Source organism: Chrysemys picta, chromosome 19, assembly GCF_011386835.1.
Source record: "Chrysemys picta bellii isolate R12L10 chromosome 19, ASM1138683v2, whole genome shotgun sequence".
NCBI lineage: Eukaryota > Metazoa > Chordata > Testudines > Emydidae > Chrysemys > Chrysemys picta.
The window spans coordinates 17,231,852-17,256,922 of record NC_088809.1 but is presented as its reverse complement, the minus strand read 5'-3'; the positions used below and the strand labels follow the sequence as shown (position 1 = coordinate 17,256,922).

The following is a 25,071-nucleotide window of genomic DNA, read 5'->3' as shown; positions in this document are numbered from 1 at the left end:
CCATAGCCTTTAAGCAGCCATGTGATCACTTTTTATTCACTAGCCAGCTCTGCTAAGGGTAGAGAAAATCCTGTCCTCTCTAGCCAGCATCCCACCAATACCACGCGTACATCAGTGCTCTCCTCAGGGGGCTTAGAAATGCCCACTCAGTTTCTGGCAGCTTCTAAGTCCTTCCAGCCATACCCTGCCTTTTTCATGTTCATCTCCTCTAGCTCACTCTCTCCCCTCCCTCCCCCGGATCCGAAGGCAGCTACAGAGCCAGCTTCTAAGGAGCTGTCCATATTTTTCTTGGAGTGGGGAAGGAGAGGGTTATGGCTTCTGGTCTGGCACGCAGCTTGTCCAAATTGCTCTGGAAAACACACAGCCCCGAGGAAGCCGCTCAGAGCGGTCAGCTCAGATGGGGTAAGAGCCACAGCAGGAAACAGCTGTGGTAAAGAGCCCTCTGTGCTGCCCCTTTCCAAGGGGGGCCGTTGGCCATCAGCTCGTGCTGCTAATGAGCAGGGATTACACCCACCACTATGCTGTGTGAATGTAACAGCTCAGTTAATAAAACCCTGGGAAGTTGTGAGAGGCCCACACATTCTATTTTTACTAACTTTTGTCTTTCAAACTCCTTCCAACTTCTCCTTCCCTGATGTAGCAACAGCAAAAAAAACCCTAACCTCTCAAAATCTCCTCTGCTCTCCCTGCCCACTCCAGTGACTGCTTTTCAGTGGCAGCTGCTCACTTTAAGATCGGTGGCGCCCTTTTCTCCTTGCACTGTTTGCGAGAGGGTTTGTTGATGCTCGATTTGCCTTGATCGTTATTTATGATTTGCATTAGAGAAAAAAAAAATCATGTAACTAAAAGGGTTCCCTTGACCTCCGCACTGGGGAGCAGCGCCACCTCCTGGTAACCACCACCAAGACGTCAAACAGGAAAATGCTTCCTTTAAAAGGGAGGGGGGGGAGGAACCTGGAGAGGAGGTCTTAAGGAAATCACTGTTTATTTGGACTGTGTCTGAGACTCACTTGTAAGCCAGGGGAAGGCGGAAATCAGTAAGCCAGGGATAGCTCCTGCCACCAACACTGGCAGAGGCAGGAGCCTGAATTTCCAGACCACTTATAAAACTTTCTATTCTCAAAGCACTCCCTAGACATTAAACAAAACCATGGGTTGTTCCATTCATGCTTCTTGTAGGACTCTACCTTTTAAATTATTAGTCTTAACAGTTATATTGCAGTAGCACCTAGAGGTCAATAAGGCCACAGCCCCATTGTGCTAGATACTGTATAAACATATGGCAAATGACATTCCCTGGCCCAGAGAGCTGACAATCTAACTGACAAGACAAAGCAGGTGGATAAGACCAACAAGTAGGTGAGGTAAGACCCACTCCCCTTGGTTACGATGAACCAGGCGAAGGCTTCTTGAATACCCAATACATGGAATGGTTTCAACTATAGTAGTGGTGCTCAAATGCTTTCATAGTGTGGAGCACAGCTTAATACGTAGCTAGGATGATCAGATGTTCCGATTTTATAGGGACAGTCCTGATATTTGGGGCTTTTTCTTGTATAGGCTCCTATTACCCCCCACCCCCGTCCCGATTTTTCACACTTGCTATCTGGTCACCCTAATACCTAGCTGGTCTTGTGGACCTACCTCTCCTCCTGTTGATAGACTGCATGGGCTCTGCACTCCTCTTGTTCACACTCCCATGACATCACCCTTAGCACTACAGCAATTGCTTGTTTGCACAAACAGCATTATCAGAAAGTGAGGAGAGGCAGAATGGTCTAGTGGACAGGGAGTTAGGAGACCTGGTTTCTATTCCTAGCTGGGTCACTGACTTCCTAGGGGACTGGGCAAGTCACTGTGCCTCTATTTACACACACACACCCCGCTCATGCAACTATCCTTTGTCTATTTAGATTAAAATCTCTGCAGGGCAGGGAGATGACCTCTTAATACCTGTCTGTATAGCACTTAGCACAATGGGAGCCTCGATTGTTGGTGGGGCCTCTGCATGCTACTGTAATACCGCTAATAGTAGTAATGTCTTTTTATGCGATTTAGCACTGGAAACAAGGAGATGCTAAAGCTTTGTGACTAGCCTTGTTCAATAGGTAAGAGCTCTGTGGACCACAGTGGAAGAACTAATGAATCTATATTACTTCATGTATAACAACGACTTTGCACTTACACTATGTTTTTCATCCAAGGTTCTCGAAGTGCATTAAAAAGGGGGCAAACACGTTTTTACAGATTAAGCAAACTAAGGCAAAGAGTGTAGATGACAATGCTCATGCAGTGCATCAATGGCAGAGTTGAGACCAGAACTCAGGGTCCTCTGACTCCCAGCCTGGGGCTTGGCTAGCCAGATCACAGGTGACCCTTGAGGACAAGCTGAATGGTCATGCAGGCTAAAGCTCTCTGCAGCCTCTGCTCACGCCCAAACACTTGCTTGCTTTGTAAGCCAGAGTAGAGTCAACAAGGCCACCATATCAGAGTATCAGGGTTGGAAGGGACCTCAGGAGGTCATCTAGTCCAACCCCCTGCTCAAGCAGGACCAACCCCCAACTAAATCAAATATGCAACATAAGAATGAGAACACACACATATGGCGAGTAGTGTTTTCACCTCCCAGCCAGCAAATCATTAAGAACTAGGGCCAGATCCATGAAAAAAAAAAAATCAGCTCTATAAGAGAATTCATGTGAAGAAGAGGTGCTGAGAATGAATGAGCAACTGTTTTCTTCCCCCATCCTACTAAACAAACCACTATAACCCTACAGGCTGAGTGACAGGGCTGCAAACTTAAATAGGCTATTCCCTATGGGCCTGACCAAAGCTACTGAAGTTAATGGAGAGACTCCAATTTCAGGCCCTGCAGAGACAGGCTGGGACGGCTAGATAGAATGATTATTATACCAGGACGGTGGAAGTTAGCAGTTGAGGCAGTGAGGTACTTCTGTCACGGCAGAAAAGGGGTAGAGGGGAATAGCGCAATGTTGTGTAGGAAGCCCAGAGAAACCTTGTGGTCAAATTACTAAGAGCTGCTTTAGCAAAGTTACACAACAACATTTCATCAGAGGATACAGAGGCATTTACAAGATAGATTAGAACTAGATTATCCGTTCAGGCCACTTATCAAGCTTGCAGTCCATGTTGCCAGGCAGCCAAAATAACTTCACAACTGTCACTATCCCACACACCATCCTGGCCCCACTGAACTTCAGTCAGAAAGGGCAGAACTCAGGTCCTCCACTCAGCAGCAAAATAATTAACAGTATTTGCACTATCATTAGGTTTCAGCATTAGCATCACGTTTAAATAAAATGCTCGTTGTTTCAGGCTTTCTGCAGACTCTGAAGACAGCACTTCATCATAAGGTCTCCTTTGTAAACTTTTCTTCAGGGCTGGAAACTATTTTAAATGAAAGCTTAAATACACCATAAATTGATGGAGACACCTGAGAAATTCTGGTCCAGCTATACCGTCTAACATCAGGTCAATCCATCCCTCCAGCACTATAATACAGCCTGCATTATCCCTATGGGGCACATCTCTTATGTAATAGAGGACATCAGTCTTCAGGGCACTCTATCCAGTACCATTCACCACGTGCTATATTCATGCCAACGTAAGCAACAAGTGAGTTTCTAATGGTCGAAGCCCATTGTAAACATGGGCAGAAGATTCTGCCTCCAGAGTGAAATCGCTCTGATGAGAGTGATAGCTTCCCCTCTCTCTCACCACCCCATCAGCAGCAATTTGCCCATTAGAGGCACTGTCAATTTACATTAGCTTTACAAGTCTGTTTACTGTGGTATCCACACAAACACACAACTGAAGTTACCTTGACAACTGTCCTATCACATGTTTCTCCAGTTGTCTTTGCCAGTGGGTGTCTACCAGTATTAGAGACATAACTATGCATTGTGATCACACATGCTTCCAAAATTAGGGTGCTCCCCACCCACCCCTATGCACTGCAGATTATTTTCCCTGTTTCTAGTGATTTTCTGTGTTAATTTTAACAAATTATTAAGTAGGGAAACTTGGCAAAGTAAAGGAACATTTGACAAAGGAATATGGTTCCTGAATGGCAAGCGGTGGAGGTTACTGGAGCCATCATACAGCGCTCAAGGACGCTGGCTGCTACAGGTACAACCTGTTTCTCCCAATCTAAGCTGTCGGCCACACACAGAGGTTAATTTATTTTAACGCTGCGTTTTAAAATGGCATTTCTGTTTAGAAATGGGCCAGAGCCAGGAAGTTCTGATCCGGATCTGAACTTCCACAGAGTCGAAAGTAGAGGTGGTTCAGGGTCCACTGCCGCAAAATCAGCTCTGTCAGGATCCAAACCTACAGCCCTATTGATTTCACTGGGATTTCTGCACACCCAGAGCTTGCAGGAGCAGTCCTTAAAGCGCAGTTCTGCTCTCAAAAGTTAGTGGCCAATAGCACAGAGGAGCTTCCATGATTATAGCGACGTTGTTTCCTTATTAACCATGAATGAGTGCATTTAGACCATTGCTGCCAGCCCTGCACACTCATCCTGGGATTCAAGAGTCAAGCTGGGCTCTCTTTCAGGTGAAAGGTCCACAGGAGTGGCTGCTGCCTGAGAGACTGGGATGGGGATGGCTTTGAGCAGGTGGAGCACCAATCCCAGGGCGACAGGAATGATCTGAAGCCCAGTCTGGGGAGTTTTCGTTAATTTTCTGCTCATTTAAATGATTTGATTTTGCTAGAAACACTGTCCTTTGAGGAATAGACCTTGTTAGCTACAACTGATTTTTCCCTAGGGCAATTCCACCAGCTTACATGAGGCTCAGGACTCGAGTGGGAAGACCTACATTTTATTTCCTGCACAGGCCCAGTTTAGCTGGATTTCACAATGCCTGTTTCCTATGGGTACATTAGAGAGAGGTTGGAATAGGAACCTTACGATTAAAACATCCGTTGCTTCCACTATTGACTTTTTTGTCTGAGTATCCTAATGGGCCAAAGGATGGTAACAAGTGACTGACTTCCTAAACAGGGACCTGAATTTACAGTTCGTCTTTGGTTCCTCTCCATCAATCAGGCTATTTGCTTTCTGTGACACATTATTCCGAGGCGTTAAGTTGAACAAATGAGTAACCTGAGAGCTCCAGGCTCAAAATAGCAAATTTATGGCTCAGTGGCCTTAACACATTATCAGCAAAAGAGAACAGGGAAAGTCCAGCCCTGGGCAAGGTGGAAACACTTTAACAGCACATTTTCCCACCCACGCACTAACTGGTTAGGGGGAATGGAGGGCATTGTCACTGGTGGTATAGCCTAGGTATAGTACAACGGGATAAAAGTTGCATACAAACTTCCCCAGTGCACCTTATCCTGCTTAACCATCCATTCAGGGACATCCCCAGTCAAGTCCAATAGTCTGGTACTGTCGTTTTGACATGTGGACTAGCGTCCAGTAAGGATTAACCCTACATAACACCCAGCTCGTTTTCACTTCTGCCCCAGCTGGTTGCTCACCTTGCTAAGGCATAACCCGGTCGTCTGGCAGCTGTTAGATGAACTTTAAAAGCTCATCAACATTACAGTACAATTTTTCCTTCCCCACGTTTTTAAGCCACTTGCTCATGAACTGATGAGGGGAAGATAGTGACCCCAGGCGTTCATAGCTTAGCGATTAGTGCAACATCTGCCCATAGGGACGGAATTCTGCGTCATAACAAGGGGCTGGTCTCCGTTTGCTCCCCCAGAAAAAAGGAATTCAGACTAGCAATTGGCCTCTGGGCTCCTACAGGTGACAGATATTCGCTTATTACATAAGCGCAACCCCCTTCCAACTCCACCATGGTAGTTTTGCTTATCAGAAGAAACCATCTGCAGCTTTCTACCTCTTTACAATGGCATTAATCCTAGTGCAAACCTTCCTGCCTCCTGCAGCCAGCTGTGATGCTCTCATGAGTTTCCCCAACCCCCCTTGCCCCAAAATAGTCCAGGCCTGCTCAGAGAGGCAGCAGCCAACATCGTTCCTAAGCTGTCCTATTTCAGTGCCCTGTTCTACAAGACTCTTAGCTTTGTCACTGAAGTGTTTCTAGCCCCTGTAGAAACCGAAGAGTTCTTCAAACATCAGGAAGCAAATTCAAACATCAACAGGCCAGTGTTTATAAACTTGGCATATGTGCCCGTCATTCTCTCCCACAAATCCCAGGCTACTTCCTCTTGGATTTCATTCTGTATAGACTGCCTGTCAGCACTGGTTAAGCCTGGTTTATGTTCCAGATCTCCCGGAGCACGTTGGGGAGGGTGTTGATAAATGGAGAAAGCCATCAAATGATCATTTGCACATGGGTTGAAAAAACAGCTTGTGAAACCTTTCAGCAGCTAATGATGGAAAGGAATAATGACGCTGTGGGCTTAATGTTCTGGTGTAGGGAAGGTGGAGCCATGACCATAGCTCAATGCCGCACTGAACACACACACACACACAGGCTTTTTATCCAGGACGTGCTTCCCCCAGAACATATGCAAACAGCACTGAATGAGTAGGGCTGTATTCTGCTTGCCTTAGTACGTGGCTAATTTGATTGGCTTCCATGGACCATTTGGGTGGGCAAGGAAGGCAGGATTCAACACCACAGTCTCCCAGGCCAGAATTCTACTTACTCATTTAAGCAATGACCTCCCCACCGCAACGGGCCAGCTCCCACTCTCCCCTTTTATACCCCTCCTGAAAAATCCACTTCTCTCAGGAGGGTTCATCAACCCACAATGAGACAGTGCCATCAATGATCCCATTGCTTTAGTTAAAAAAACCTAAGTTATCACCATCAGCCTGGTTTCCCATTGAGTTCCTGGCTGTTCAGATTGTAAACTCCTTGAGGCAAAGACCATGTAGTCATTGACAAGAAAGTATGGTCTTGTGGCAAAGATACTTGGCTGGTACTCGGGTGATATGGGTTCAGTTTCTGGCTGCTAGACAGGAAGAATGGCTCTGTTAGGTTGCTAGCCTATGACTCAGGAAACCCAATTTGAATTCTTTGCTCTGCCACAGATTTGTTCTGTGACCTTAGGCAAGTCATTTAATCTACCTGTGCCTTCATTTTCCCATGCATGAAACAGGCAATAAGAATACTTCCCTACCTCACAGGGATGCTGTAAGGATAGGTTTGTTACGCTTTCTGAGGTGCTTGGATAATGCAGTGATGGGAGACATACAAGCATCTGAGTAGTTAGATGGACAGCCCAGTGTACAGCGTCAGCACTCCCATACTAAATAACAAGAGCCACCTCTGCAGCCTGGGAGGAGTATTTTCAGTTTCTGTGAATTATGTATTGGTTTCAAACAGAGTATGACGCCCAGGCATGGGGGTCGATTTTAAACCTTTAAACTAGTAAATAAATACAACGGACATTCTGAAGGCTCCTACAATGCAAAGAGGAGAAATACTTTCAGTGCCCCCATCCTACTAAATAGCCACAAGCTACAAAATGTTTAATACTGCTCATCAGATCTTCCTCCCTCTCTCTTTTTGGGTTGCTCTTGAAGATAACCTGACCAAGATGGTGATAGTGACTGTGAAATGCTCAGGGAGATTAGAGAGGCTATAAAAATAAAAAGCTCAATAATGGAGGATTTCAACTATTCCCATATTGACTGGGTACATGTCACCTCAGGATGGGATGCAAAGATACAGTTTCTTGATACCTTAAATTATTGCTTCTTGGAGCAGCTAGTCCTGGAACCCACAAAAGGAGAGGCAATTTCTTGATTTAGTGTTAAGTAGAGCACAGGATCTGGTCCAAGAGGTGAATATAGCTGAACTCCTTGGTAATAGTGACCATAACATAATAAAATTTAACATTTCTGTGGGGTGGAAAACACCAATGCAGCTCACAATGGTAGCATTTAATTTCAGAAAGGGAAACTACGCAAAAATGAGAAAGTTAGCGAAGCAGAAATTAAAAGGCACAATGCCAAAAGTGAAATCCCTGCAAGCTGCACAGAAACTTTTTAAAGACACCACAATAGAGGCTCAATTTAAAACGTATACCCCAAATTAAAGCATAGTAAGAGACCAAAAAAGTGCCACTATGGCTAAACAATAAAGTAAAAGCAGCAGTTAGGGGCAAAAAGGCATCCTTTAGAAAGTGGAAGTTAAATCCTATTGAGGAAAATAGAAAGGAGCAAAAACTCTGGAAAGTGAAGTGTAAAAATATAACTAGGAAGCCCAAAAAAGAATTTAAAGAACAACTAGCCAAAGACACAAAAAGTAACAGCTTTTTTTTTTTTTTTTAGTACATCAGAAGCATGTTAAACAACCAGTGGGGCCACTGGACGATCGAGATGCTAAAGGAGCACTCAAGGACAATAAGGCCATTGCAGAGAAACTAAATGAATTCTTTGCATCAGTCTTCATGGCTGAGGATGTGAGGGAGATTCCCAAACCTGAGCCATTCTTTTTAGGTGGCAAATCTGAGGAACTATCCCAGACTGAGGTGTCAGAGGAGGTTTTGAAACAAATTGATTAACTGAACAGTAATAAGTCAACAGGACCAGATGGTATTCTCCCAAGAGTTCTGAAGGAACTCAAATGTGAAATTGCAGAACTTCTAACTGTAGTATGTAACCTATTATTTAAATCAGCTTCTGTACCAGATGACTTGAGGATAGCTAATGTGACACCAATTTTTAAAAAAGGCACCAGAGGCAATCCCAGCAATTACAGGTTGGCAAACCTAAATTCGGTACTGGGCAAATTGGTTGAAATTATAGTAAAGAACAGAATTATCAAACACATAGATGAACATGATTTGTTGGGGAAGAGTCAATATGGGTTTTGTAAAGGGAAATCATGCCTCAATCTACTAGAATTCTTTGAGGGGGTCAACAAGCATGTGAAAAAGGCAGATCCAGTGGATATAGTGTACTTAGATTTTCAGAAAGCCTTTGACAAGGTCCCTCACCAAAGGCTCCTAAGCAAAGTAAGGTGTCCTGGGATAAGAGGGAAGGTCCTCTCATGGATCAATAACTGATTAAAAGATAGGAAACAAAGGGTAAAAATAAACGCTCAGTTTTCAGAATGGAGAGGGGTAAATAGTGTGTCCCCCTGGGGTCTCTACTGGGACCAATATTGCTCAACCTATTCATAAATTATCTGAAACAGTGAGGTGGAAAAATGTGCAGATGATACAAAACTACTGAAGATAGTAAAGTCCAAAGCAGACTGCAAAGAGTTACAAAGAAATCTCACAAAACTGGGTGACTGAGCAACAAAACGGCAGATGAAATTCCATGTTGATAAATGCAAAGGAATGCATAATTCCAACTATACGTATAAAATGATGGGGTCTAAATTAGCTGTTACCACTCAAGAAAGATCTTGGAGTCATTGTGGATAGTTCTCTGAAAACATCCACTCAATGTGCGGCGGGAATGTTAGAAATCATTAGGAAAGGAATAGATAATATAATATTGTGTGTCTCTCTCTCTCTGTTTCGTGTGTGTGTATATATATATATATATGAATATATGAGAGAGAGAGAGAGAGAGAGAGAGAGAGAGAGAACACCCACATCTTGAATACTGCGCGCAGATGTGGTCACCCCATCTCAAAAAAAAAAAAAAATATTGGAATTGGAAAAGGTACAGAAAAGGGCAACAAAAATGATATGGGGTATGGAACGGCTTCCATATGAGGAGAGATTAATAAGACTGGGACTTTTCAGCTTGGAAAAGAGATGACTAAGGGAGGATATGATAGAGGTCTATAAAATAATGACTGATGTGGAGAAAGTAAATAAGGAAGTGTTATTTACTCCTTCTCATAACTCAAGAACTAGAAGTCACCAAATGAAATTAATAAGCAACAGGTTTAAAACAAACAAAAGGAAGTATTTCTTCACACAATACAGTCAACCTGTGGAACTCTTTGCCAGTGGATGTTGTGAAGGCCAAGACTAAAACAGGGTTCAAAAAAGAATAGATACATTCATGAAGGATAGGTCCATCAATGGCTATTAGCTAGGATGGGCTGGGATGGTGTCCCTAGCCTCATTTTGCCAGAAGCTGGGAATGGGCAACAGGGGATGGATCACTTGATGATTACCTGTTCTGTTCATTCCCTCTGGGGCACCTGGCATTGGCCACTGTCAGAAGACAGGATACTGGGTTAAATGGACCTTTGGTCTGACCCAGGGTGGCCATTCTTATGTTCTTATGAATCTGTTCTGGTTCTTCTTCTCAGACCATCATCATGGTATCTCAGCACCACTAAAGGATATCTGAGAAAACCATTGACCAGGAGATTGTGAAAGAGCCAAGTCTGCTCCTCTGCAGAATTTTTTTTTAGTCCTTCCTCGAGTCAGAAGGTAGCCCGCCTCTCCTAGCATGGTATTCAAAACCAGTGCAATAAGGACTTTGCTAAGAGGGCTGATTGACCTATGTGTCCTACGACTGGCAAAACTCAAACAGAGCCGTATATAGAATAGCACAAGAACACTGCCTGGTCAGTTATATCTAAGGTGGTAAGTGCTCAAACACGACAGTGAGGAGAGCTATATAAATGCCTAGGAAGATAAATAAATAGAATAGCTATAGGAACTTAGGGCAAGATGTATGCATGTATGTCTGAAATTTTCAAACGTGACGATTGATTCTGGATGCCTCAAGCTTTTGGTGCCCATCTTAAACTCTGATTGTTAGAGGGGAGATGCTCAGCTTCTCCTGAAACTCAGACCCCTTTTTAAGGTGCTTCAAGTTGAGTACCCTCCCCCAAAACAGGCACCAAAAATTACTGGTCTCTTCTGAAAGAAGAGTGCCATGTACTGAACCCATATTAGGGGCTGTATACGTTCACATCAGATGCACTTGCTATTGGTCTGCAAACTGGAGCATGCAACTACCCCCAACCTCCTACCCAGTTCTCTCTCCCTGCTTGGTATGGGGTCTTTCTCAAACACGCTAGGTTGTGGAACAATTAACACTTTCACAACACGAAGTCGGTCAATTTTTGTTTAATTGGTCACAACCTCTTTATTTTTCTAATCTAAACCTATTTAAAAATGGTGTTCTGTAACCCACGGCAACCAAGCGCTACATTAAATTTCCTACCCTAGAATGGGCTCAGTGACTAATACAATGGCATTAAGTCAAGATGGGTTGGTGGAGGGGGGGGGATTTTGATTGTGGGATCTGAAAGGTATTAGCAGGTTTTCGCTATTACATTATGGCGTATTTCCTGAAGGAATAGAGGGGTATGTTTGCAGTAATTGTAAATAGTGAAGAGGAAATAGCTGTAGGTTAATCCATAAACAGGATAGGTAACATTTCATTAAAAAAAAAAAAAAAGTATAAAACCCAAACTTCTCTGCACCAGCAGTTTAAATGGCACTTTCTGTGAAAAGCTGCTGGAGCTGAGCCAGCCAAACAAATCTTCTATATAAACCGCTGCACTGTTTACCTTATAAGGCTGGAGGAGGGTGCATACTAACTCCTGTGTCACACAAAGGAGGAAACTCAGTTGGCCCCAGATCAAGTTCTCGCTCCAAAGCGCACCTCTGCGTTTAACCCTTTTAAAGCCATATGTGTGTCAAAAATGTAATATTAGAGATTTAAAAAAAAAAAAGCCAACCTAGGAACTTGCCACCCACACATGTAAGCATACTGGTCCTTCTGCAGCTCAAATCTCATTTCTTCCCTCAGGGTAACAGCACTAATCTAGACACTTTTAGGAAAGCAACTGGATCATAAAAATACTTACCTCTAAGTAATGCTGGGCACTTTTGCTGCAGGCTCATTTGAGAGGAGAGAGGCAAGATGAGGAAAGTTAGTTTTGGGGTTTTTTAATTTAAACATGAGTATTTTCTACCCTACATGAAAAGAAATCCATAAAAATGCTGCCGAACTGGGACAGTGGTATGGGATGTCAGGGGCTCATCAATAACGGTGACAAGGTTCCCAATGATAAATGTTTACTTTGCAAGAAGAAAAAAACCCAATTGGGATCAATACAAAAACTATTCACACCTTCCTGGGATCCCAAACTGTGGACAAGTGTCTGTGATGCCATAGGAGTAAGGATGAACTTAGGGTCATAGGACTAAGAGTCAGGAGACCTGGGTTTGCATCCCAGTTCTATTATTGAGATTTATTTATTGAGATAACTTTCTCTACCCCAGTTTGCCCATCTACAAAATACAGATAAGAACTTTTACACTGCTTTTAGATCTTCAGATGGATACATGCAGTAAAAAAGTGTAAAGTACCATAATGTAATAAACTGGTATGATTTAAAACACTCCCATCAGCTACTGGTCATCTATTTATACTTTCATTTTCACATTTATTGGGAAGCTGATCAAGATCTCCAAGCGTCTGTCCAGTCCCTTTGTCACTACTAACTTGGCCTGGATTCAAACTGGCAACCCGGAAAAATGGTCATAGGTCCTGTAGATCCAAAAGGGGAGGAGACGGAACCCCTGAGCACGAGAATCTAACGAAAAGCAGCTTGTGTTTGTTTTAGATAGAAGCTGCTGAATCAAACTGCAGTATCCTGTAGATTGGCCCTAACAAAGGGGCATTCAAGTAAAAACCACATGACTCTAGGGAAGCTCTTCTGCCTACAGTATTTTCCAGGATACTCATGTAAGTGTTTGCATGTTAGCCAGAATCCATTAGAACTGCTGAAACAACTCATTCAAAAGACCCCAAAACCAGGATATTTAAAGGAGAGACAACCTGGGAGTGACCTGAAGTCAGCTTGCAGAACAGATTGCCACAGAAACACAAATTCACCTGTCTCTTCTATCCAATGGGTGATTCACATCCACTGCGCCTATCTCTTACTCAGCTGTTTAAGAGTCACCCTTCTCCCCTTCCTGCATTCACAGTGCACAATCTATGTAAAAGTCCACATGGAGCTCTCCACAATGTCTCCCCCTCACTAGGAAAGCTGACAACTGGCCATCAGCACAGCAATGGCAGGAGTTACGGGATTGGTCCTGCCAAGCACAGAGCCTCTACAACAAGCTGTTGAGCTCTCTCGGCGCCCACCGATATTAAAAGCTGGGAGGACACTCAGCATCTCAACAGGATCAGTCCTGTAACAGCATTCTGCTTGCCTAGCCCAGTGCCAATTGCCCTTATTTAGAAGGGACGAGCCAGGCAGTCGGTTTTAAAATAAGAACACATTCTTTGTCCCCTCAGGAAGTTCAGCTCATCCAATGTTGTTTCAACGGGTTACGAGGCATGTACTTATCTTTCCAAATGTGCCCATCAGATCATAACTTCCAAATGTCATCCTCTGCGTCTGGGCCTGCTGGTGTATTAAGTAATGGAGCATAAAAGGGTGCCATATGCCAAGTTTTGAGAGACTATAATTTGAGCTGAATGTCAATTTCAATAACTGTTGTTCAAAGGCTCCATGATGAGCTTAATTCAGAGTTATTAACTTATTACACAGATCCTGCAATCTTCTTCTATAAAAAGGAAGCAATCTGCGAGGACAGAGGTAAAACATTTCTCTCCCCCTCCCTCTATGCTAAATAATGCTTGCAGTTAACATAATTACATAATGGCTTCCTCCCATATCATCTCCCCTGTCAAAGCAGCCATACAGAGAGACAATAACCCAGACAGACAGTGGGAATCTTCTAAAATTATTCCCTTCAAGGTCTGGTTTCAATGCAAACTTGGACTAGAGCTAGTATTCAGACTGCTTTGACCATCGTGGGCTAGGGAGCATCGATAAGCACTTACTGTGCATAACCCCCACCAATTGATTTATTATACAACAGGGAAAGTCGGGAATGCCAGCCATTCTGTTGATCAGCTCATGGGGGAGGAAGAGGGGAGGTTTAGCTGTATTCCATATAAGGACCCTACTCATCCTGGCAGAATTTTTTTCGTCTCATTCCTTTCATTTAGCGAGCGTCATGCTTATAAAAAGTTCCAGGGCTGACTGATTGGAAGGCTGAGTCCTCTGTGCATAGAACAGTGCAGGCTTACCTCATGCAGGCCTAGGGGGATTGGACACTGGACTCGGAGTCACAAGACCTTGGGTGCTATTCTCAGCCCTACCAGTGACTCGATGTGTGACTCTGGAAAAGTCACTCCCCCCCTCTGTGCCTATTAACCCTCCCACCCATTGTCTGACTCGTCTATTTAGATTGTAAACTTTTTTTGGGGCGGGGGGCGGCAGGGTCTGCTTTTTTTATATGCATTTGCACAGTGCCTATCACAATGGGACTCTGCTCTTGAATACAGCCTCTAGGCGCTACTGTACTACAAATAGGCCTCAGTGAAGTGAAGTCAATGGTATTTCAGCACCTACTAAGTGCTTTGCTGATTACAAAGGGACTTACACAAATCCTGAAGTGCGGTGCTGAATGAGGGCTCTAAGGTTATGCTACAGTTCCAAAATAGACTGATTTTCAAAGGTGAATTAGGGATTATAAGAGGTTGGTAAAAATCAACTACCAAGACTTGAACTGAAAGCAAGAAATTCAGGCCAGCAAAGCTAGCTGGGGTTGCTACATGTCATTCATTAATTATCATTAAGGGAAAAGTAAGGTTATCTAGAGGAAGTTATGGGACAGAAATAAATCACAATAATCTCAAGGATTGGATCTGAACAGAAAAAAAACAGAGGGACGTTAATTAACTACTATCTGTGTTTTGCTGATCACAAGAAAGCTTTTAGCTCAGTCTCTGGGTGGAGAGCGGGGATTAATGTGAATTATCTAGCTCCAATTACATTGCTTCAGAACAAGGAACAGTGAGATTGAACGGGTCTATTTGGAGATTACATAACTTCTGTTGAAGCTGCTCAATTCACTTAGGGAACTTCTGTGGCCTTTATTATGCAGGTCGCATGGATTATATTTGTCCCTTATGACCTTAAAACCTCTGAATCTAACATGGTGTTGTACCCTAACTCTCTACAGCAGGGGTTCTCAACCTTTTCTTTCTGAGCCCCTCTTCCTCCCCAACATGCTATAAAAACTCCATAGCCCACCTGTGCCACCACAACTGGTTTTCTGCATGTAAAAGCCAGCGCCGGCATTAGGGGGTAGCAAGCAGGGCAATTGCCTGGGGGCTCCACGCCACAGTGGCCCCCACAAAGCTACGTTTGGCTTCAGCCTTGGGTGATGGGGCTCAGGGCCCCAGACTTCAGCCCCATGCAGTGGGGCTTCGGCTTTCTGCCCTGGGCCCCAGCAAGTCTAACCCTGGCCCTGCTTAGCGGATCCCCTGAAACCTGCTCACAGCCCCCCACGGGGGCCCCGGGCCCCTGGGTGAGAACCACTCCTCTACAGCAAAAGAACATATGAAGACAAAACTTAGAGGTGAGGCAGCTCCATATGCTACTCAGTGCTGAGCACAACCTATGGGATTCTGTAAACATTTAAACAAACACCCACAGCAGCACGTATCAAGCTGAGAAAAGAGACACTCTCAGCAATTATCTAGACTGGGGTAGGCAACCTATGGCACGCGTGCCAAAGGCGGCACACAAGCTGATTTTCAGTGGCACTCACACTGCCCGGGTCCAGTCCACCAGTCCGGGGGGCTCTGCATTTTAATTTAATTTTAAATGAAGCTTCTTAAACATTTTAAAAACCTGATTAACTTTACATACAACAATAGTTTAGTTATATATTATAGACTTATAGAAAGAGACCTTCTAAAAACATTGAAATGTATTACTGGCACACGAAACCTTAAATTAGAGTGAATAAATGAAGACTTGGCACACCACTTCTGAAAGGTTGCCGACCCCTGATCTAGACTCTCAAGAATGAAACTGAAAGTAGGCAACGGATCTGTGAACTCACCAAGAAAGCCAGTTGCCAGGCTACCATGACCACCTGGTTCTGGAATTATCATACCAAACAATGGCAGAGAAAGCTTGGTGGTGAAAGAATAAGAGTAATAAAGATCGGAAGCTGGTATAATGCATATAATTCATGTCATGAAGGAGGACCACTGTCATGCTGGTTGCAAAGCTCTACTGAGCATTCGGCTCTTATTAAAGTGCATACCATTAAACATGTGATTTAAATTATGCACATGCTTCTAGCCATTTCACACCCTTTTAGTTAGGCACATGCTTAAGTGTTTTGATGGATCAAGGTCCAAATACTGAAGTCCTTAATTATGCACTGGCATTAGTAAGAAGTTTTGTTTCCCCAGAGAAAGGGCTGAGTAAAAAAGGAATAAGAATTTCAGGACTTGGCCTCAGGTAGACATGTAGTATCATGAATGGTGGGATTCAACTGGAGAAAAATTTGCAAAGTTTGGTCAGCTGTATTTCATGGAGAATCCAGGAAAGGTTTCTACCAGGAAGGTGTTCAGAAAGTGGGCAAATAAATCACTTTTATTTATTTATTCATTTTATCATTGGGAAGAAAACTCAGGGAGTTACATGACAGAAGCGTTGAATATTATCATTGGTTTGTTAGTTTGTTTTAAGGTTTTGCCAAAATCTGAATTTTTAAACAAAACTGTTAAGACAAATTTTTTCTCCATTTTTGCCCAGAGAGTGCTGGTTGGATTTCAGACTTTGAATTTGAAATCTATAAAAGGGGCAGGGGGGGGGGGGAATCCAAACAACAAATCATAAAAGTTTTCCCCCATCCAGCCCCAAGTGAAGGAGTTAAGCAAAACTGGGGGAGATGGGAAAAAGCAGAGAGCCTTCAGACTTGGAAGGAGTTGCAAACAGGGATGCAGTTTCTTGCCATAGGTCTCTGTTAGCAAAGGAGCTCTCTTATGTGTAAAACCTCTTGAAACAGGTCTGAAAGAGTCCTTTGGACAACAGCTTTCTTTGGATCATTACAGAAGACACCAGGTCCCCAAATCTTCCTAATAAAAGGCTGCATGCCCCAGCTAACCTCAAATGAATGCCTAACCTTTGTCCAGGATATTGACAGGCTTTATACAGTCCCCTCTCAAGACAGAGCCGGTCTGTTTAATGAAGTGAACACCTACAAGATAAGTAAGTGCTCAATAGCAGTCATGACCACCCAGCGTAAATATTTGCCTTTTTAAACAGTCTGCAAATCTGTGAACAATATCCATATTCCTTCCATTAAGCAGTCACCTTATTTAACCAGGGAACTCCCGAAGGTTAAACATTAACACAAAATTTCTGTCTCTCCTCAAGCTGACTGGGCCTGGAATAATGTTATCCAAGAGATCCCCGCTTCTGCTGACTGATTAAATGGATACTGAAAAAGGAGTGAATTAATATGGCAACTGATTTTACATTATAAACACAAGCTACGTTTGCTGAGAGTTTGGGCTGAGTTTTGAGAGAACCGTGATTATTGCAGATATTAAATATTGTTGTTATTGCTGCTCTGTGTCATCGTTGTCCCCCCAGTGCACACGCACACACACTTTGTCTTGTTTGTTTCACACCCCTGTTCTGTCTTGCCTTTTATGGTTTGATCCTGTAAAATTAAAATCAATGGGACTCTTGCATTGACTTCAGTAGGAGCAGATGACTGACATTTTGACATTTACTATATATGTTTGTACAGTACCTAGCACACTGGGGACCAAACCTGGATGAAGTTTTTAGATGCTACCACTATACCAGGGGTGGCCAAACCACGGCTCATGAGCCACATGGGCTCTTTTATAGTTAAAGTGCAGCTACCAGACTGGAGGTGTGAGGAGCTCGGGCTTCTGCCCTGTGGTAGGGTGGTGGAGCTAGGGGCTTCTGGGCAGAAGCCCTGCGCCTGGGTAGGCACCACCCTGCGGGGCAAGTTATGCACGTCTTGCAGCTCTTGAACTTCTGAATATTATCTTATGTGGCTCGGAGGGTCAGTAAGCTTGGCCACCCCTGCACTATATCAATCATCATCATCTGAACCAAATTATGATTTTAGGTGGAAGCCAAGAGAAGTCCCCATGGCGCGGATTCAGAGATGGGCTTGAATCGATATCCCGGATCTGAACACACTTGAATGTAGTGAATCAGGCGCCTTCTTACCCAGAGCCAGAAACACACCTGAGTGGCTTTAGTGGAGAGTGGCTTTGAATTTGTGGTTTGTCCGAACACAGGATGTTTGCGTGCACATGGACCAAAACCAGATGAAGGAGTCTGCTTGCAACCCTGCAGCCTTAATGAACTGCAATTTGCACAGCTCATCTTGGGAGTCCGAAAATAAAAAGGGAAAGACTTAAAGAAATCAGTGGTCTGCCTGGTAAAGAAACCAGCTGGGAAAGCAACCTTAATGCTGTCCTTGTGTGAACAGGTTCTTGGAAAGATAAAAGTCTCGCCTGCTCTATATGTTAGCTAGTTGATCAGCAAGAGATGCTTCCATATCTGTCCGCAGAACCATCAACTTGGCATTTAATGCCTTTAGACTCCCACGCATTCATTATGCAGATGAACATGGGCCACTTACTCTGCCATATCACTAAGGAAACTAGAAGAACCGCTACAGAACAGGAACAGCCTGCCAGACGTACTCCTGAGGCAGAATGTCACACAAATGTTACTTAGCTGGCTGCCTGTAGAAGGGGATGGGAAGAATCACTGGTCTTCTAACATATCTGCTTTGCAGAAGGGAGAATAGGAAGATATTGTGTGTGTGTGTGTCCGTCCGTCCTTTCTAAGACATGGAAATGACACTTTTTTTAAAATGGCTCCAGTGCTGTCTCATTTTAAATAATATATAGAGCAGAAATCTCAGACTTTCCCAATATTAATAATGTCAGTCAGTGCTCACAGCGTACATAGCGATGCTACAACATGTTGTCTACTTTGGACTGTTCTAACGAAGTATAAAAGCTGGGAGGTTCGGGGGAGAGATGCTGGGCAAGTTTATTTTTCCCCTCTCGTGAAATGTTGTTTTCCAAGGTTTTCCTATACAATCTGAGTGCCAGTACCAAGAAAAATCTTTTCTTAGTCATGAGGATTAATAGGGAAACTGAGGAGTGCTTGGATTATCCCATCTTTCCCGTCCTATTCTATTATAGCAGATAAAATTGATGCATTCCGCAGCCGTGGTGGCCCTGGCATTTACCCAATAATGTGTGTTTATAGTATATTTAGATTCCAAACTCAGCTGTATGGGATTGCTGACCAAAACTTTCCAACAACAAAACATGGATAAAAAAAAAAACGCACAGATTAACCAGGTTGCATTAATCTTATCTTGACCCTTGGATTTCTCAGGGTGATCCCTTCTTATGTATTAAAACCAGGGAGTTAAACTGATCCCAGTTTTGACTTCTGATAGAAGTTCAGCTTTTAAGTTTCTCATCTCTTACCAGCTTGGTTAAACAAGCATGGGAGAGAACAGACTAAATACAGGCGCTTCCAGGAGCTCTCATTTCAAGCAGATCCCCACCACAGAGGAAAGCACCAAGATAGAAGAGTCCTTAAAATAACCTCTGAAAAGCCACACCTTTAAACAAGTGTCTCATTTGTTCGCAAGGAGCAAGAGCGACCTATATAACTGCAGCCTAGAGCCATGCAAAAATAATAAACTGATTTTCACCACAAATAGGGAGGAAAGGAAGGTCATGTTTATACAGGTTTGCAATAATGCCAAGCTTTTTCATGCTCTCCTTCAAATTAGCAAAGTTTTTGCCAGAAGAGACAATGTTTTAGCCTTGCAATATGTCTGTGGGGAAGGTAAATGTTGTTATCCCTACTACACTGATGGGTAAACTGAGGCACAGCAGGAAAGTGACTTATTCCTAGCTCTGCAGCCTTGGGATAAAACTCAGATCTCCCAACTCTCAACCCCGTGCATTAGCCTCAAGACCCTGCACACCTTATGGGAAAGCAACATGGTGTTTACACATTTGCATAGCTCAAGAACTCACCCTGCAGACAGACATCTGGTTGGTGGTGAGGGTGCCCGTCTTGTCAGAGCAGATGACAGAGGTGCAGCCGAGCGTTTCCACTGAAGGAAGGCTCCTCACAATAGCATTCTTCTTGGCCATACGGCGTGTGCCCAACGCCAGACAAGTGGTGATGACAGCAGGGAGACCCTCAGGGATGGCAGCTACTGCCAAGGCCACCGCAATCTTGAAATAGTAGATAGCCCCACGAAACCAAGAGCCACCGTGAACCGGGTCGCTGAAGTGGCTGATATTGATGACCCAGACAGCTATGCAGACCACAGAAATGACCTTGGAGAGTTGCTGGCTGAACTCATCCAGCTTTTGTTGCAATGGGGTCTTCTCTGGCTCAGTTGCAACCATCTGATTCCTGATCTTCCCAATTTCTGTGTATACCCCGGTAGCAATGACGACGCCAACAGCCTTACCAGCCGCAATATTGGTACCCTGGAAAAGAAGTCATTCGTATGTACAGAATATACAAATATTAGATCTTTGAGCTTAAAGCAGCAAATGAGTAGCTCTCTGCGTAGGGAGAGCAGATGGCTTGCCAATTAGAGTACAGGATTTGGAGTCAGGACTCCTGGGTTCTTTCCTGGGATCTGTCACTGAGTTACTGTTCAATTTCTCTCCAGCCTGGACCCAATAATTCCTGTTTCCTGTGACCCCTTGACAGGCCTTTCTACTTTTGGTGATATCCCACCAAACCTAAACAGGGATTTCTCCAGACCTATGAGTAGCTACTGAGTCTTCTGTGGTCTTCAAGATTTGTGTGGTTTGGGGTTTTTTTGGAGTTAGAAGCATCTCCAGATGCAATGCATACCCTTTATTCCTAAGGAGCATAGAAAAGTTGAAGATGCTTGGTCCAGTAGAAACTGCTAAATGAAAAGACTGCCCCCTTTCCCTCCCCACACTCCTCTCTAATGGATTTTAAGGTATAACAGTCTTGCTTCACAAATTACTTTGACCAGTTTTGTTCAGAAAGGGTCAGAGAAATTGGACCTTGAGTCAGTGACAGATTTCAGGAAAGAACCCAGGAGTCCTGACGCCTAATCCTGTACTCTAATTGGCAGGCTACATTCTCTCCCTACACAATGAGCTACTTGCTTTCTGCTTCAGGTTCAAAAGTCGGTAACAAAACCTCATATATAAACTCCTCCAAAACTGGCAAAATGTTAAATTGTTTTAAATAACCCCTAATCTTTATAAGATGAAGCAAAACTCCATGTTGCAAATGCCTTTGAATTTTGGAGCATTCAAATTCCAGATACAAATTTTGCAACCTGAGTCCATCTCTAGTTTTGCTGTTTGAGAGTTGTTTGCACCTCACAAGTTTCAAGTTCTGCACGTTTAATCATGAATGCCTGCTACACCTCTAGTCCATGATTTCAGAAGAAAACCATAAACACAAAGGCTGAGATTTTAAAGGAGTATAAGTAGGGCCCTACCAAATTCACGGCCCAGTTAGGTCAATTTCACAGTCATAGAATTTTAAAAATCATAAATTTCATGATGTCATCTATTTAAATCTGAAATTTCACAGTGTTGTAATTGTACGGGTCCTAACTCAAAAAGGAGTTGTCGGGGGGTCACCAGGTTATTGTGTGTGTGTGTGGGGGGAAGATACAGTACTGCTACCCTTACTTCTGCGCTGCTGCTGGCGATGCCTTCAGAGCAGGGTGGCTGGAGAATGGTGACTGCTGGCCAGGAGCCCAGCTCTGAAGGCAGAGTCGCTGTCAGCAGCATGCAGAAGTAAGGTTGACATAGTATGGCATTACCACCCTCACTTCCGTTCTGCTGTCTTCAGAGCTTGAACCTTGGTCAGCAGCTGCCACTCTCCGGCCACCCACCTGCCCAGCCAACAGCCGCCGCTCTCTGGCCGCCCAGCTCTGAAAGCAGCGCAGAAGTGAGGGTGGCAATACTCCCTAAATAACCTTGCAACCCCCTTTTGGGGCAGGACCCCCAGTTTGAGAAATACTGGTCTCCCCCGTGAAATCTGTATAGCATAGGGTAAAAGTACACAAAAGACCAGATTTCACGGAGAGATCAGACTTCACAGTCCGTGACGCATTTTTCATGGCTGTGAATTTGGTAGGGCCCTAAGTATAAGGGAGTTAGATGCCAAAACTCAATGGGCACCAAACTCCCTTAGGCTGCCCTCTTTGAAAATCTCTGCCACAAACAGTAAAGTAAGAACTGCCCCAGTGAATAAGCTTTTGTGGAATATCCTTTCACTAGTTGCCTGGGTTGTAATGCTGTTATGTCATCCAGTTATTCCTTTGTAAGGACTTTGCATTGCAGCACAACCAAGACTCAGATGTTCCTGTCCAGTGAGTAGATGACTGGCCAACTTTTGACAACATGTAAACTGTTAAGGGTGGGATTTTTTCAAAGCATTCAGCATTGGCCTAACTCTGTTCCCATTGACTTTAACAATAGCACTGAGCACTTAGGAAAAATACCACCTTAAATTGTGTCCTTCAGTGAACAGTAATTATCCTTTATTACAATGTCGTGCTCAAAAACTTACACTCTTTGATACCTGCCTATGAGGTTCTTTACCCTGTGGCTGTTTCTACAAGAGCCAAGAGAGTTGGCGAAGGATATGAAAAAACTTACAGAGAAAAGCATGTTCTTCTTGTCCTGATTGACAGCCCTGGGGTCAGGGATCGGGTCAGTGTGTTTAATCACAGACACAGATTCACCTGTAGAGACAAAAGGAGGGAGCAAAACCATTTACAAGGTTTCCTACTGAGATTCTCAACACAGATCCAGTTCCAGCAAAGGCCTCTATTAAGGTGGATTGGAAGCTTCTGTTGGTGACAATACATAGCCTTGAAAATAGATCTTTGGCACTAGGTCATTTTGTTTGGACATTCATCAATGAGATGTTACAGCTGGTCCATTCATCTGTTCACTATGCAGAGAAGAGTTATTTTCCTATAACTAGCTTAAACTCAAGTGAAAATTACCAGAGCCAAAAAGCCGCTTGGCTAACAGCATACCCTAACAGGGTTAGGCCAACATTTTGAGCCAGAAAATGTAAAGTTTGGCACCTAACTCCATATTTAGGCATCTGGACGGCCTGATACAAGTTGGCAAATTCAAGTCCCTGGTCTCACCCACCAATTGCTGCCCTCCTCATACTCCAGCGATGATAACACTGCTGTCTGAATTACTGTGGTTTGTATTGTAGTTGGATCTGGAGGCCCCGGCCCCACTGGGCTAGGCAAGGTACAAACACAGAGAAAAGTTTTTCCAGGTTCCAGACAGGTTTTAACTGCCACCAACTAACCAGTGAAGACTTCTACAGAGAAACTGTCACCAGAGACCAAGCGTTGTTCTGGTGAATCTCAGCCAAGTTGCTTCTTGGCATTAATTGTGTGCGGAGATAGTCAAATGGAACAAGGATTAGTATTTTGTGCACGGGCTTAGTTGGGATGGGTCTAAAGGGCTCAAAAACTAATCCTAAATTGTGGAGTGCATCGCGACAGCAGGAAAACATTACTCATAAGGGTGACAGTGAAGATTATACTAGCTGCTTTTCTATTTTGACGATATCCTGAAAAAAACAAAGGCTTCTAAAATTAAATCCTCTTTAGTCCAAAAACCTTCTTTTGCATCTTGTAAGGAACAGTCCTGCATTGGCATGGAGACTGGCTACATTACTATTACTAATTATTTGCATTGCAGTAGTGCTTAGAAACCCTAGTTATGAACCAGGACCCCATTGTGCTAGGCACTGTACAAACTTAGACAAAAGATGTTTCCCTGCTCCGGGAAGCTTGCAACAGCCAGTTCCAAGATTTGAAGAAAAGCCCCTCTCCTCAGGACACAAGAATTAAAATCAGAGGCAACAGTTCCACTTATTCAAGGAGAACGCAAAGCCACAAAAGCTAATCAACGGCCTCAAGAGGAGATGGAATACGTTGTAGAACGTAATGAAAGTATCAAGAGTGCTTCTCCTGAAGGTCTTTATTTCGTGCTCTGAGCACAAAAATAATTTTGTTCCTCCGCTGCATCTCCTGTCACCTTGCAGGAGAAAGTTCAATTAGCACAAAACCACGTCTCGGGGAGACTGTGCTGGTGTCCCTGTAGATTTAATTTCTGCAATTGTTTTTCCTTCCCTTTTGCCGTATCCCAAGCTCATGAATTTTTAAAATCATGTCAAAAGGAGATTTGGAGTTTAGACTAATGGTTCATCTAAATCAGGGGGTTCTCAGACTTTTGTACTGGTGACCCCTTTCACACAGCAAGCCTCTGAGTGCGACCCCCCCCCTTATACACTAAACATTTTTAAAATATATTTAACACCATTATAACTGCTGGAGGCAAAGTGGGGTTTGTAGTGGAGGGTGACAGCCCGTGACCCCCCATGTAATAACCTCGCCACCCCCTGAGGGGTCCCGACCCCCAGTTTGAGAACCCCTGATCTAAATAGAAAAGAAAGGATACTTACCATTTCCCCGTGATAGTCGTGATATAATGTTTAAAGCTAATATGTAATATTTCAAACACTTCTTTAATTCATATTTAAAAAAAAATTCTCCTCCCCTCAATGACAACATCCTATTCTAGCAAATATCACACATCTGAAATGATTAACTCTTTAATTGCTACACAACAAGATAGACAAGAATCAAGCAACATTTGCTTTCAAACCACAGTTCAGTACCTGTGTAAGACAGCCACATACCCTGTTCTGCAGTAAAATGTGTAGCCATCATTAATAGGAGGCTTGATTCTTAACAAAACCTCACACACATTCAAGATTTTGGGCACTTCCTGCCGAGACTTAGCTGTGGTCCAGTGGTCTGAGCATGAGACATGGAGCCAGAATCTCCTGAATTCTAATCCCAACTCTCCACTGATTCCCTTTCTGGGCAAGTCACATAGTCCGAAACCAAGCAATTTTGAAAATCTCACCCCAACTCTGCTCCCACTGAAAACGCTCATTCACTTCAGTGGAGCAGTCAGGCCAACGCTGAACGCATTTGAAAACCCCAATCCCTGGTCTTAAATTGTTCGATCTGTAAAAAGGGCTGATAATAGTGCTAACCAATCAGCCTCACAGGGACATGGTAGAGATTGGTTTGCCAAGTATCTGGATTAGTTGGGTGACCCCTTTGGAAAGTCTTACAGAGGGGCTGGCCACCACAGATTCACCAGACAGGTGTGAAAATGAAAACGTTAAGAGGAGAACCTAGATTTTTCATAACACAGAACAT

At 43.7% G+C, this 25,071-nt stretch overlaps 1 protein-coding gene across 4 annotated transcripts in view; it reads right to left on the bottom strand.

Moving 5' to 3' along the window:
* Positions 1 to 25,071, bottom strand: part of ATP2A3 (ATPase sarcoplasmic/endoplasmic reticulum Ca2+ transporting 3) — a 146,198-nt gene that overhangs the window by 39,644 nt on the left and 81,483 nt on the right. For all 4 annotated transcript variants that reach the window (XM_042857762.2, XM_005284388.4, XM_024103468.3 and 1 more), the window contains exons 7-8: positions 22,463 to 22,548; positions 19,826 to 20,290 (exon numbers count right to left, since the gene is read on the bottom strand). In XM_042857762.2, coding sequence (XP_042713696.2) covers positions 19,826 to 20,290; positions 22,463 to 22,548 — 551 coding nt within the window. The remainder of the gene's footprint in view (positions 1 to 19,825; positions 20,291 to 22,462; positions 22,549 to 25,071) is intronic.